The sequence below is a fragment of the Alligator mississippiensis genome, chromosome 6 (assembly GCF_030867095.1).
Source record: "Alligator mississippiensis isolate rAllMis1 chromosome 6, rAllMis1, whole genome shotgun sequence".
Lineage (NCBI taxonomy): Eukaryota > Metazoa > Chordata > Crocodylia > Alligatoridae > Alligator > Alligator mississippiensis.
The window spans coordinates 65,382,143-65,397,964 of NC_081829.1; the positions used below are offsets into that span (position 1 = coordinate 65,382,143).

The following is a 15,822-nucleotide window of genomic DNA, read 5'->3' on the forward strand; positions in this document are numbered from 1 at the left end:
CTATTTATTTCTGCCTCATGAAGCACAAAGAATTTAACTGCTCAGGGCTGTACATTAAGGAAGGCACTGCCCTTAGAATATATGTTTCATATATCACAGAAGTCAGATGATATAAAGTGAACAAGTCCAGGCAACTGATATAAGTCCAGGCAACTGATATAAGTCAGATGATATAAAGTGAACAAGTCCAGGCAACTGCAAAAAGACAAAAGGAGGTTAACAAGGTTCTTTGAGTAAATCTGATATCTTTTATTAGACCAACTTCAGATAGTTGGAAAAATTCTTCTTAGCAAGCTTTCGGATATAAATACCCTTTGTCAGGCTGAGGAAGCATCTGCAGTTGGTGTGTGTGCTCTTCCTGGATGGAATGAATAGTAAAGAAGCCAGAGGCTGGTATGCATGCAAGAAAGCCTGAGTCAGGGAGGGCACATGCCCCTCCAGCAGCCAGTCAGTGACTGGGGGGGAAGTCCCCCTACAGCCAATCTCACCGCCCAGGGGGGTCCCCTTGCAGCTGATTGCGCTGACCAGGAAGCGCAGCTGCGCTCCCGTAAGTGCCAGCAGCGCTTCACCTGGTGCCCCCAGTCCCCAGCCAGCACTCACGGGGCACCAGCACTCCTGCCTGCCCCCCACAGCTGTCGCTTAAGTGGGGAGCACTGCCTGCGAGGGGGTGTGCTGGTCCTCTCGGGGGGTGCAAGTACACCTGCTATGTTTTGCCACTGTCTGCCTATGTCATTAGACCAACATGGCTACAACCTATACCTCTGTAAAAAGAAGGTTAAAGCACTTAAAAGCTTTCCCAGATAACTGGATTATACTATTCTTTTCTGCTTCTGCCACTACATTCCTGAGTAACGTAAGACACTTAAACCAAACTGGCCAAACATGGTAACTAACTGGCTGCTCTTCATTTTCTGGAAGCCCAAAATGACATCCTAGGGCCTAATTTACAGAAGTGTTGAGGTCTTATGGGCACAAATGAAATTAAATGAAGCTGTATTTTGAACAGATGAAGTGCTGTATAATTCTAAACTACTCTAAAAATTCAGGCCTATGTCTAAAAGTGTGCACTCAGAATTAGTGCACAATTAACCTTAACCTTGCTGTTCACATCTTTGTCGCTCATCTCATAGGGGTATTGTGAAAATACACGTATTAAACTTTTGTGAAGCACTCAGGTGATGAGTGCTATAGAAAAGCCTATGAAGAAAATTAATCATTTGTCTTCAAAGTGGGGTTTAAATAGCATGCAGTAGATGATGTAGGGGGATACACAATGAACAACAAAGAAAGAACATTATGTTGAATAGTTGCTTTTTAAGTAAGCACTATCCATACTGTATGTATGAAAGAGGAAATAATATGCAACTATAATTAAATGACTAGATCATAATTTATGCCCTGATTCTACAAAAACTTAAACACACGCTTAGCTTTAGTCTCATTTTGTTCAAAGGGGCTCTTCACATAGATAAAGCTAAGTATACAAGTAAGTGATTGGAGGATCATAAGGACCTAGAAAAAGTTGTAAAACCTTTGGACTGTAGCATATTCATTATTGGACAGCTATATTTTTGCTGGCCTCCAAATTCAGCCTTTCATCTTCAGATTCTTTTTATATGTGAAAATACTATCTGCACGTACAAATTCAAGACTTTGTGCACAGTAAATGTTATCATTAACATTTCATCCAGAAAAGCCATTCTTAAGAAATGTTCTTTTAACAGTCCATGGCCTAATTCAAACCTTTTTGAAAGGAAGCTTAACCAATACTTCAACCAGAAAAAAAAGTTGAATTTTAAAACAATTTTAAATTAAAAATTTAGAACCGGCCCAGAACTAAAATCCTGAACCCAGCTATCACATAATTGAGGTTGTTCAAAATCTGAATTTGAATAGAGAATAGCAGATATTTTTCCCCAAGGGGCCAAATCTAAGCCCAGTTCCCATACAATGCTCTGCAGAGCCTGGGAAATGGTCCGCTGGTTTTGAGAGGGCTCAAGGTTAAATACAAGGGTCTGGCACCATAGAATTGCTTGCAGGGTTTAGGGTCTAAATCCCACATGCATACACCCTGTTCCAAATGTAGCAATGCCTTTGGATGTTGTTTCCTGTCTCTTCTCTGCATAAAATGTGAATGGAGAGGTTGTTTCCTGACCAAGATCTGTTGTTCTTCTGGCAAGATTACCTCAAATTACTGATTTAGGGAGAATGATCCAGGTAAATATCCTCAATGAAATGGACCTTCTCCTTTTAGAAGAATTAATTTATTTAATTTATCTTAAATTTGATTGCAGTGAGCACCCCTAATTAACCTGATTTTTTGCTGATAATCACTCACAATGGAATCAAATCAAAAATCCGGGGATGGATTGACCGGCACACAGAAAGAAGCAGCCCTCCGTGCACTAATTCAGCGCACAGGATATAATTTGATCCAGGTAGGAACTCACAGTCACGTGCCTGATACTGTTTTTTGCATAGTGTCAAACTTTCACTTAAATGAATAGTCTTTATCAAGGACTTGACAAGAAAATATTTAACAATGCAATTTTTCTCTTTCTTCTTGCCTTTAACATAAGTTTTGTTCAGATATTTGTATAAGAGATCATTTAAGTATGGGACTGTAGTCTTCCATCTGTTCTCGGTTACACTGTAATAAACTTATAGCCAAAACCTAAAGCTGAACTCTTCTGAATCTTGTAGTAGTTTAAATTGCAAATGGAACCAACCTATTAAATCAGAAATCCTTTATTTTAAACAAGTGTCTAGATCAAGGTCTGAATTTGCCACCTTGTGCCTACCTTTAATCTTAACTTATTAAGAATCTGATGTATCTAACATGACAAAGGAGAGAGGTTTTTGTTATCTTTTATAATCAGAGTTCTGTTTAAAAACAGTTCTAGTAAGTCTCAAAGCAGGAGAGGAATGATATTGTTTATTTTTTGTTACTCCATAGAATTATGGGAAAGTAGAGGTGGAAGGAACCTCACAAGGTTAGCTAGTCCAGCTCCCTGCTCAAGGCAGAATCATTCCTAGCTAAACCATCCTAGCCAAGTGTCGTTCTAACCTGCTCTTGAAAACTTGCAAGAATGGAGATTTCATACCTCTAGATAGCCTGTTCCAATGCTTCACTATCTTCATAGTCTGAAAATTCTTTCTAATCTCCAATTGAAATTTCTTCAATTGCAGTTTGAGGTCATTGCTCCTAGTCAATGTCCCCTACAGCCACAGAGAAAAGGCTATCACCATCCTCTTTGTAATCTCTCTTGAAGACTGTTTTGAAGATTCCAGAATTTATTAAATCCCTCCTCAATCTTTTCTTCTCCAGATTAAATAATCCTAGTTCTTTCAGCTTTTCCTTATAAATCACATTTCGACTTTTTCCATTCTCTGAGGCTAGGGACAGACATTACACATAAACTGGTTTAAGTGATCAGAAACTGGTTTAAACCTGTAACAGAACAGACATTCAGTGCACATAAACCAATTTGAAAATGGCTGAAACTGGTTTGAGATAAACGTGGTTGAATGTAGCATCAGACTTAACTGATTTGGCTCAAACCAGTTTATGCAATGTCTGTCCCAGACCCCTTGCTGGTTTACATTAAACCAGAGGCCCCCAGCATCCAGGCATGCTCTCTGGGCTGGGCTCTGCTCCAGAGAGCTGGGCTGGCCCCTCCCCCCTGTTCTGTAGCTTGAGCAGGGGTGGGGCATGGCCAGATGCTTGCCTGCCATGGCACCCGAGGCAAATTCTTCCCTTCATCCCCTTTCCCCACCACTGGCAAACCATGCAGACTGCAGCTGGAGTTTGCAAGCAGCAGCCACACCTTCACAGCTTTCCTGCAGCTTGGCAGAGATGGGGTTAATTCCTCCTTCTGTCCAGCTTGCCTGCAGCCAGGGAGGGGATTAATTCCACAGCAGTCCCAGAGGGGAGAGAGACAAGACCTGAACCTGTGATCCCAGAGCTAAGACCTGCAGGACCAGACTGAGAGGTGGGAAGTGTTGGCAAAGACCTGACAATCATCATACATATGTGCCAGAGATGGAATTGAGGGAAGTTGCAGACAGCTTCTGGCTGAAAGTTGCAGATCAAAGAATGCAGAGAGCTACATTTACATTATAAAGCTGAACTTGTAAAACCTAAACAAAGCCTTTCTGAATGCCTGGCTGTAAGGAGACACTCTGCCCTCTGGATAATAAGACTTATGCCAGGCTTTCTCTTGTCTTCCTGCTTTACATTTTAAGTTAGACTAAGTTGTGTATGGTGTGTTTTACTGGGCTGTATCTTAGCTTAGGTGAAGATTTTTGGTAGTTCCCTATTGTCTGCTTTGCAAATTATTGTGTTTAATACAAGCTTGCTTCAGAGAAAGGACTTTTTTCCCCATCCCCACTCAATCTGGCAGCAGCTCCACCCAATGGCTGGCATCCTGTGTGTCCTACTAGCCTTGGGCTGGTACCTGGCCATGCCCCCTCCACTCCAGCAGGGAGGGGTGAGAACTTTGGAAGGCTTCTCTTCCCTCCTCTTTGGCAGTTGCTGGCGGGCATGATCTAGTGCCCCCAGATTCTGACTTAAGCCACTGCAGGCATGTGCCTGCATTTCCTGATTTAACAGAGAACGTCTGTCCAGTTATTAACCAGTTTAAGCTGCACAGCTTAGACTAAATTGTGAAGAGTGAAACGATTCAGGCTCAGGCTTTTTGAATGTCTGGCCATAGCCTGACAGATTCTTCCTAATTTGTCCATATCTTTCTTGAAGTGTGGGGCCCACAATTGGACACTCCAAGTGTCCAACAGAGTGCTGCACAGAGGATTCATAGATGTTAGGGTCAGAGTACAATCACTTCCCTTGATTTGCAAGAGACACTTCTGTTAATACCACCAAGTGTGCTGCTGGTTTGGAGGAGAGGGCGGGGGGAGAGTTGGAGGGGTTGTTTGTTTTTTTCAACACAAACATACTATTGCCTCACATTCAAGCTTATGGTGTATTATAACATCCAGGTATCATTTGGGAGTTAAAATGTTCTTTCAAATTCAAAATGTCCAAGGATTTACTGGATTTTGGACTCTTCCTCAAGCCAAATATGGCACAAGCATCTTTCACTTTCAAAAGCATTAAGCAATATTAAGACTAATGTTGCATTCTCTAAGGAAATATAATTGAAAATGGTAACAATAGTGGATCTTGTGAAGTTTGCTAAGCCTCAAATCCCATCCCTTCTTCTTTCTACAACACTAAGTGATATACTACTGAACAAGGCATATTAAGATTAAAAGAAACCCAGAACTACCAAAACTATACCATATATAATTAACATAGCAAACTGTGTGTGTTTTATAACATATAAATCTGTGTGCTTGCATAAGCAAACATTTGCATTTATGAAACCTAAATCATCTGTCATCCACTCAATGCTAAATGTGATTAAAAATAACATCTCATCTGTATATATATTTCTTTATTGTGACCTTCCCTTTTCTTTCCTACCTTTACCAGTATTTTTCTATATCTGATTTCCCTCTGTTATCAGTTATTTCATCTCTACTTCTTCTGTGTTGTTCCACTTTCTCCCTTCACTCTTTTCCATTTTCTTAAATTACCATATGTCTCCTTTCACCCCTCCCCATCTACCAGTAATCTGTTGTTTTTTTATTCCAAACATCCTCACAGCGTCCAAGCTTGTGATCTCTTGGTTTATCCCACACTCTCTTACCTGGCAAATGGCACATAAAGACAATTTTTAATCCCATCCAACCACTCTGTGGAAAGAAAGAAGCTGGGTAATTTATTTTTTCCAAATCATAAGGAGAAGACCTGTCTGGTTGAAACAGGTTTTTATTTCCTGCTGGGTCATCCCCCATGCACTTTAACTTTACCAAAGAAAGTGTTTGAATCTTTAGTATTGTTTACAAATCCTATAGTAAATCTCAAAATGGTCTCAGCTGAATACATGTGGCACGTATATTCAGCCAATTCATCATGTTTTTCAATTCCTTTCAGTTAGCAACACATGAATGTGGTTTATGTGATTACATAAAAATAGGGATATGTTACATAATAATCACAGTTAAGAGTGTGACAAAACTGAACAGAATAGTTACACTTCAGGTTCAGCTTTAAAAATGGATCAATAGGAATCTCATCCAATTTCTTGTGCATCAAGAGAGTATTGTACTAACTATATTAATCTTTCAGAAAACGTCTGTACATTCTTCTGGGGCAGAAGGAAATTGTCAGATTTATGTGCAAAGTTCTTATGCTGCAGGAATCCACCCATGAATGAAAGTATTTCTATGACTCTACTGTTATGCTAGAAGTATTTACAGTATGAAACATAATAATGAATAATTCCTACTATATCTACTCAAGTGATGATCCATAAATAACAAGCTGAGGAAAAGCCCTTGGGCTGTCTTCACTTATGTTCCTAGTCAGTTTTCCTCTAATATCCTAATCAATTTCATTTTGCTATGGGTTGTGTAAGTCTGCTTCCCTTTAGTTTAGGGTTGAAATTATTCCACAAGGAAAAATTATTTCCAAACTAGTTGGGAGCTTTACAGAAAGTGAGCTGACTAACCTCTCAGCTCCTATAACTACAGGGCTAAGTACAGATGTTCAGAAAGCCTGAGGTGGAAGCAATCTCCGAATCGAATCACTCTCCTCCTGAATTGGCTGAATCTGAATCTGGATCAAATACTTCCCTCTTCACACAGGCCTAATGGGCACTGTTGTAGTGCTTTACCAGTAGTTGCTTATTTTCATTGAATGAAATTGACTGGAGATTTGGACACCCATATACTAGTATATGTCTACTCCTGACTTTCTGAGAAGTAACTGGACCCCAGAGTGGATGGACTTATACCAGTATAGGGCTGTGCACCTGCACAGGTATTCCACGTTTACAGTAATGTAAACACAGGTTATAGTGGTGTAAATGTCTTGTGTGTCCACATCTAAAGGGGCATTGAAGGAGAAATGTAGAAACAGGGAAGAGGCATAAATGCCAGAATGGAGGAAAAGATCCAAAATCAAAAGATATCATTACAGATGAGGAATACTAATACTGAAATTATTATTGCCGGACTCCTTCTTCCTCAGCTGGACCCAGTACTAATGTGGGCAAATAAGTATTTATCCCATGCTCTATAAAAAATGTTGTGGGTGGAAGTCAGAACCAGCTACTCAGAGCTCAGGTGAAATTTGAACCAAAAGAAAACTCCACATACATCTCCTAAGTACTTTCTACCCAAGGAGTAACCATTGTATCTGTAACTGCCTCAGGTGTCTGGCAACCTAATATTTCCCTCAGTGAATCCCTGATTTAAAAATATAAGTTCTCTTATTCTACCTCCCCTAATGGTCCTTTCTCCTTCACATTGATTCTCTCCTTCTCTAGCTCCCCTTCTCATCTAAAATTGATCATGTCTTTCACCTCCTTCTTTAGCTAGTTTCTGGGACTAGTGAACATTAGGGATGCAGCAATACAGATTTTTTGTGCCGGTACTGATGGTTGATTTTTAATGAGCCATATCAGCTGATACCAATCTGGTTGCCAGTATGTGGCCCAGCAACTTGGAGAGCTGCGTCCAGCTGGTAAGTGCTGGTGGGAAGGGGCAAGAAGGGAAGGGGAAGAGGCAGGGGGGGAAGGGGCGGGGGGACAGATTGAGGCCTCCTCGGTGAAGGATGGAGTGCTGCTGAGGCTGGGGCAGGCACCGTCCAGCCAGGGTGGGGCAGGGTACAGGATGGAGCCATGACTCATCCAGAGGGCACGGGGAGGGGAGGACATGCAACTCTGGGGGAGGCATGGGGGGCGTGTGCACCCCAGATCTGTGCGTGGGACAAGGGCGGGCTGCTGCTGCAGGCTGCAGCCAGTGCTGGGCTCTTCCCAGCAGGGAGGCTGGGCTGGGCTGTGCTCAGAGTAGGCAGCAGCAGCGCTGGGAGTGGGGCCTATGGCAAATTTGGGGTTGACTGCAGCCCTCCCCCCACACCCAGCTCCTCCTTGCAGCACCACCACCACCCATCCCAATCACAGACCAGGCCAAACCCCCCCCACCAGGATGAGCCTGGCATTGCCCCTGGCCCCAGCCTGCAGCAGCAGCCCACATTCACCCCATGCACAAATCTGGGGGGCACATCCCCTCCCAGGGTGCGTGTAGGGGCAGGAACAACCCCCTCCCCGCTTGCCCCAGATGAGCTGCTTGCAGCTCCATCCCATGTTCTGCCCCACCCTGGCTGTGCAGCACTTGTCCCTGCCCCGGCCCCACTCCCTCCTTCAATGCAGGGACCTCAGTCTGCTCCCCCCATGCCCCTTCCCCTGCAACAGACTTACCAGCCAGACAATGCTCTCCATGTTGCTGGGCTGCACTCCTGGCTGCCTGTGTGCTGTGCTGCACTGCGGCTGAGGTCATGCACAGAGCATTTATCAGTGATATTATTGGCCACATCAGCCAAAAAAGCGCTGATGGCCGATAATGTCAATTTTCCTTATCTTCACCAATTTTCGGTACCAATACAATATGGGACTGATGTATCAGTGTACCTCTAGTGAACATGGACTGTGATGAAGGAAATGCCCCCCCTCCCCCTGATGCTTTCACTCATCCTACTCACAGTAACCCAGACAAGGGATTGACATTGCTTCTGTGGTTAACAAGCAAAAGGTAGCTACTGACCACAAGTCTCTCCTCCCAGCCTTCTTCTTCGCTTCCTCTCTAATTCATTCTGACAACTTCTCATGGTTTGACTCACCATCCCTATATCTGATCAATCAGAAATCCATCTTTCCATCCTTGTCCTCATCCTATCCATTCTATCAAATGTCTGGGGCTTTCCCCATACAACATTTGGTTCTGACTATGTAGCTGGCAACTCAGGAGGAACATTGGAATCCTTACTCCAATCCATTTCCCTCCTCTTACCACCACAATTCCAGTAGTCTTCAGTTTCAAAAGCTTGGTGTTATGATATAACAGTGATTCTCAAAGGATATTCACAGCACACTAGCATACCACAAGAGTGGTGGAAGTGTACCACAAGAACCCTCTGTGTAAGAAGGTAAATTCTCTCCTGCCCATTTGACACTCTGCACCTGCCCCAGCTACTCCAGTGGTACCAGCAGCTGCTCTTTTGGGGACTGTGGCTCCTACTGCTGCCTTCCTCTATCCTTCCCAATTCCCAAGAAGTCCCTATCCTACCCTCTCCTTCCCCCTCACCTTATGCTCCAGGAGTACACTCTACTGCAGGCAGGCAGACACCAGAAGGAGCTTCATGAAGCAGCCCAGCTTGTCCCTTCCAGTCCTTCTACACTCCCATAGCTGACAGAAGGGGCTGTGGGCATAGTCAGTAGCATGTGAGACCCTGCAGTATCAGCCCCAGCAACAGGGGCTGCCTTTGCCCCCTGAGGTACGGACCAGAGGTTGGGAGGGGGCAGACAGTGAAAAGAACAGGGCACATCAGGGTGAGGTCAGGCCCCAACACCCTTATGTGGCACCAGCAAAATCAGTGATTCTCAACTTTTTTAGCCTTAAGGTGCCCTTCATACCTTTTCTGAATTTAGATCTACCTCAGTGATTTTTCATCTGGGATGCTGCGATATTCAGAAAAGTTATAGAGTTATTTTTTTGCCAGTACATCTCAGCACTGATTTTACTCTGGCAGGGGAATGGAAAATGTTATGTTTTGAAAATACACACACTTACACACACACACCTTTTAGTGTAAGAGTGATGTCTCTGTCCATTTTAATCCAGAAAAAAGCACACCCCAGGGAGCAAAAGTTTGGGAAACACTATGGGAGACTCATCTTTCTTTCTCCTGCTACCTTAGGCTATCACTAAATCCTGTCACATTTTCCTCTACATCTACCCTAAAATACACTTTTCCTTCCTATCTTTATATCTATTTCCTTGTCACAGTCAGGTCTCATCTCAACTGTTGCAACCTTGCCCTTGCTGGTATCTTCATTTCCATTGACTCAGCTTCCAATGCAACTGAAAAACTAAATTTCTTCACCAGCTTCTTCACCTCTCTCACTATGTACCTTAATCGGATTGTCTCACCTTCAGAATCAAGTTTAAGATCTTTTCCCTATTCTGCAAGACAGCAGAATTATGTTCTCATCCATTCTTAGTTTGCCTCATGTTCCCTTTAATTCTGGTTAACTCTCACTTCTAACTCCTCCCTTAACATGCTTCATAGCTCCTTCTTCAATGTAGTCCTCATGTCTGGAATTCCCTTTCTCTTTAGGTATGTCAGTCATTTACCCCTTCCTCTTCCAAATAACTTGTGAAAATACAGTAAACTTATCTACATTCAGTGTAGTAAGACACTTACATTGTGCTTCCAAAAGGTCTTTATGGAGAACACTGGAAATTTGTACTTTTGATAAGGACATTGCCTAGAACCAAAACTAACTTATGCTCTGCTTGGGCTTACCTGTTGTACTGTGAAGAGTTCAGCTGTAGAAAAGCTTCTTGCAATTGATTCCTTTTATTCATGTCATACATTTGCAACAAGTGTGTTGCTTAAAATAGCCAAGGTCAAGACACTCATCTGTATTATTCTTTAATGTATCCCATGACCCTCAGTGAAGCTCATCTCTGATCAGCAAGAACCTACCATGAAAGTGACAGGGATTGATCTAGTTACTCCTACAGGACTGTGGAAATATTTCTATTGCTTTCAGTATCCATTCAGAATAGTATCATAACAACCTTGTTTTCTGAAGTGTATAAAATACAATTAAATTGTAAGTTTTGACTCTGTAAAGGGTGTTTCATGGTTCTGAAAGGTCTATATTTTAGCAGTCATCCATCCTTGAACAACAGAGAATATTAAATAAACACTACAGATTTTAAAACCTGTTTTTGTTTAGAGTTTATCTATATGGTTTAGCTTCAAATCAACAAAGACAGGTAACGTTTCAGTAATTATTGGCTATTTCAGTAGGTATTGACTCCAGCCATTAATGAGGCAGAAATACAGAGATATATACAGAGATATAGTGAGGGTGAGAAAAGGATTTTGTTTTTATCAGAATTGTGTGGAGGGTGCCAGTATTAGATAAGCAGGGGTGTTGGAAAGAGACAGTTATGGATAAGATGCATGGAGTCCCATATAAACAAGAAAGGCAATTGTGACATGCTTCTGTTGATCCCACATACTTTAGAATTTCTGATTGTTTTTCTTCATGCAGGAAAATGGACAAAGAAAGTTTGGTGGTCCACCACCTGGCTGGGATGGCCCACCACCGGAGAGAGGCTGTGAGATTTTCATTGGGAAACTACCGCGAGACCTTTTTGAAGATGAGCTGATACCATTATGTGAAAAAGTAAGCTTTTGTATTTAGCAATTTTTTCTTCTCTTGTATTATACTATGTGCTCAAGATAAAAGCTGTGCTCAGCAAAGGCTGAATTTATTTACAATGTATGAAGAAACAAACAATTAAAAACAAAATTTTAACCTAAAGGAATGGCTAGCAAGTCAATATAGTATCCTGGAATTCGCTCATTGAATCGATAGCAAAAAAGCTGTAGTGTATTCAGCTGGTCACTAAACCCTGATTAGAAGGGCAATGTATGTGCATGCCAGTCCTGGGATATTTCTGTTTGAGGACAAACACAGGCACAACTTGTCCAGGAACAAATGCAACATCTGTTCCTAGTCATTCTGCCTACACAGGGCTGCTGCCTCCAGGGTTACAGTGGAAGGGGAAAGAGCTATATAGCATTTATTCCCTACCTTTGGGAAGAGCTGAGTGCTATTCCATTGGCTCCTACCAGATCTTAATAGATCTTTAAAAAAAAGGAACACTGAAACCATAAATACATTCAGAGGAATAACCTAAGTGAATGAGTATCTAATTGTAAATCTTCTTGTTCTTCCTCTACTTTTTGTCATCCTTACTGTTATACATGTCACATAAGTGTTGTCAGGGTGGAGGGGAGGGGGCACAACTCCATGCTGCTGCTCCCGCTGCTGCTAGGCACTGGGTCTAGCCAGCCTGCAGCCCTGTAGCCCATGTCCCAACACTGGCACTGCAATCATGCTGCTGCTACTGAGCCCAGCCCTGCACCCCTTACCCTGCCATCAGCACAGAAATCTGTGCCACCCCTGAAATGTCACTATTCTTGCTGTTTGTTCATGGGCGGATCTAAGATTTTGAAAAGTGAGATGCAGATAGCTTGGTATATCATCAAATAAATATAAAACATATTTTTATCAAATTAAAGAGAAGCTAGAAGAAGTACTAATATCCAAGGGGCCAGTCCTATATTATTCAGTTTAAGATCAAAGAAAAACAAATAAAACCTTATTGGAAAGTGTATTAATTTTCTAGCTTATATATTAAGTTTAAAAAATACAACAAACTAAGCAAAAGTAGTCCAAAGATATTGTTTTATTAGCCCTGTAATCATTATAGTTAAACGTACATCTTTTATTCAGATTCATAAACAAAATCTAGCCTTCTTGAGTATCCTGACAGTGCATCCAATACTTCACTGTCAGTCAGTTGTGCATCTGAGTTAATGTTCACCTAAATTACTATTACCATACCTGAGTTAATTTTTCTTAGCTAGAACTAAAAGCAGTCAGCAGGGTTGTGAAATGGAAGAGAGATATTACAAGAAATAGCTAACAGGAAGCAGAATTGCAGAAGAAAGTATAGCTTAATTAATTGAACATCAAGACCACTAAGGAAAGGAGTGAAGGGATATTAGCAAGAATCAGATATGTTTTAGTGGGTCATGAAGTAAATTGAGTCCTTTGGCCGTGCCTGATAGAAATTCTGCTGTCTCTCTATGGCAATTGGTTTTAAAGTTTGGGTGGAGCAGGAATCAAAGCTGGATGTAACTGCACCACTGCTCCTCCCGATCCTGGGTCTGCCCCTGTGTTTGTAACATCATCTCCAAAGTTGTGAGCTCTTTGAGGCAGTGATACATGGGTGAAAATCCTGGCTCCATGGAAGCCAATGGTCAGACTCCTACTAGCGTCAATAGAGCCATGATTTCTCTACCACTCTTACATGAAATGTTAAGCCTTCTTTGGATATTAGTTAAGTAGCATATCATAGCTGTACTATGGATTTGTATAGTTCAAAGGTTTGCAGCCTTTTCAGATTCAAAGCATTCCTCCTTTGATTCAAGTCACCCCTCAAAAATGCTAGCTCTGAGTTTTCACTTGTTTTTTGACTGCAGAAAAACAATAAAGCAATTCTTCTGTTGCCAAGAACTCATAATACAATAGGTCAGAGTGTTTTTAACACTATGAAATCATATTGAAATGCCTGGATTTACCTTGTAAATTATGGCTACACACCTAACAATGCTAACATTGTAAGGCACCCCATGGCGCCTTTGGAAAGGATTCTCAAGGCACCACTGCACCCTGGTTGAGAATCACAGGTATAGCTACCCTCCTACTGCTAATGGTAATCAAGTTTCCAAATGTGGAAACCTTGCCAAAATCTCTTGGTTTTCTCAGACAGTATTCCTGCCTTCTCAATAGTCTTTACTACCAGCCTCAATTCTATCTAGAAATAGAGTAAAACTCCACTAACAGTGACACAGAAGTAATTTCAGTCAAATGACATGCACATATTGACTTGGTTTCCTTTTTCTTTCACATGAGAACAGGCTGATTCTATTAGACTTTGGAGCCTCCTGTTCTCTTTTTCTAACACAGACAAATTAAATATTTAAAAAGAAAGGTCAAATCAATGCAAGAAAATCATTGCTTACAGTGGTAAATCCACTTTAAGGTTTCTGAGACACATGTTGAGTTCTGGCAACACATTATCAGAGGGTGTTAATAGAGGTCATTAACCTTGCTAAAGAGATCTGTAGTGATAACTCAGCCTGGCTTGTCACTTAAACATATGTTCCTTTTATTTATTTTGACTTTGTTCACGGGTCAGAAAACAGTCCTAAAGTAAAATAGACTCTGGTTGATGATCATAAATGGAAATATCCAAACAGCTTTGAGATGAGCAAGTGAGGGAAATAATCAGCATTGTGCTATTACCAAAGTACCCTTTTAGAAATTTTATCAGTTTTCATTTTCATTTACAGATTGGCAAAATCTATGAAATGAGAATGATGATGGACTTTAATGGAAACAATAGAGGATATGCCTTTGTAACATTCTCTAATAAACAGGAGGCTAAGAATGCAATCAAGCAACTTAATAATTATGAAATTAGGTAAGCAAAACTAGTAAGTTTACACAAATCTGATATTAAATATTTTATTATTCACTGTATATTTGTTCCTATGAGCTGCAAAAGATTTATATAATTATCTAAACCTGAAAAAGAATACTATTCATTGTTCCTTTATACGGTCACTCACTTTTCCACTTGCTGAAAAGACCTAATTAGTACATAAATTTAGATATTTACTTTATACATGCTAAGCAGGAACTACAGCTTCCCCCAAATCAAAATTTTCTACAGGAAATTCTGCCAAGAGTTTTTCCATTGGAAAAATTGAAAATAAATGTTTAAATATGAGCTAATGAACCTCTTTTGGTTTGTTAAACAAAAAACCTGAAATGGTATTTCAGGTCAGTTTCCCTTTAATCTATTTTTGCCTGAGTTGTCTTGGTGCCTGACATGAGCTGAAGTTCTAACACCCCATGCCCTATTTTATGGGCCAGGCTGAACTACATTTCTCTTCATAGATTTCACAGATTTCACAGGCATTAGGGCTGAAAGGGACCTCGGAAGATCATCGAGTCCAGCCCCCTGCCCCAGGGGCAGGAAGTCAGCTGGGATTACAGGATCCCAGCAAGATAAACATCCAATTTTTTTCTTGAAGGCGTTCAGAGTAGGTGCTTAAACCACCTCCGATGGCAGGCTATTCCAGACCTTTGGGGCTCAGACAGTAAAGAAATTCTTCCTTATGTCCAGCCTGAAATGGGCTTGCAGGAGTTTATAACTGTTTGACCTTGTCATCCCTTGGGGTGCTGTGGTGAACAATTGTTCCCCCGGATCCTGGTGTACACCCCTGATAAACTTATAGGTGGCCATCAGGTTGCCCCTGAGCCTGCACTTTTCCAGGCTGAAGAGTCCCATAGCTCTCAGCCTGTCATCATAAGGTCTGTTTTCCTGACTCTGATCGTGCGCGTGGCTCTTCTCTGGACTCTCTCAAGATTCTCCACATCCTTTTTGAATTGGGGAGCCTAAAACTGGGTGCAGTACTCCAGCTCCACGTGGCCTCACTAAGGCTGAGTACAACGGGAGAATGATGTCCTGGGATTTGCTTAAGAAGCATCTATGGATGCAAGCCAGCGTTTTGCTCGCTTTACTAGCCACAGCATCACATTAAAGGCTCACGGTCATCTTGTGGTCAGTCATGACCTCCAAGTCCCTTTCATCCTAAGGTTGAGGAGGACCGGGTTAGAGTGCTTCTGGAGGGGCTGGACGTGTTCAAATCAGCAGGTCCAGATGCTCTCCACCCCAGGGTGTTGAGGGAGCTAGCAGGGGTTATTGCAGGGCCCTTGGCATGGCTTTACAAGCGCTCATGGTGCTCGGGCCAGGTGCCAGATGATTAGAAGATAGCCAATGTGGTCCCCATCTTTAAAAAAGGGAGGAGGGAGGACCCAGGCAACTATAGGCCTGTCAGTCTTACCTCAATCCTGGGGAAACTCTTTGAGAAGATCAAGGAGCACATCTGTGATGGGCCGGCATCGGGGATGATGCTTAAGGGCAACCAGCATGGTCTCATTAGGGGCAGGTCATGTCAAACCAACCTGATTGCCTTTTATGATCAGGTCACAAAAGCATTGGATGCAGGTGTCGCTGTGGATGTAGTCTTTCTGGATT

The 15,822-nt window shown here is 42.0% G+C and overlaps 1 protein-coding gene across 3 annotated transcripts in view; it reads left to right on the forward strand.

The window, feature by feature from the left end:
- The window catches only part of A1CF (APOBEC1 complementation factor), a 78,204-nt gene that overhangs the window by 17,105 nt on the left and 45,277 nt on the right, over positions 1 to 15,822 (forward strand). For 2 of the 3 annotated variants that reach the window (XM_006275910.4, XM_006275911.4), the window contains exons 2-4: positions 2,295 to 2,438; positions 11,193 to 11,327; positions 14,069 to 14,199. In XM_006275910.4, coding sequence (XP_006275972.3) covers positions 2,340 to 2,438; positions 11,193 to 11,327; positions 14,069 to 14,199 — 365 coding nt within the window. In that variant the 5' untranslated portion in view covers positions 2,295 to 2,339. The remainder of the gene's footprint in view (positions 1 to 2,294; positions 2,439 to 11,192; positions 11,328 to 14,068; positions 14,200 to 15,822) is intronic. The other variant, XM_014607846.2, reaches the window with a different exon arrangement.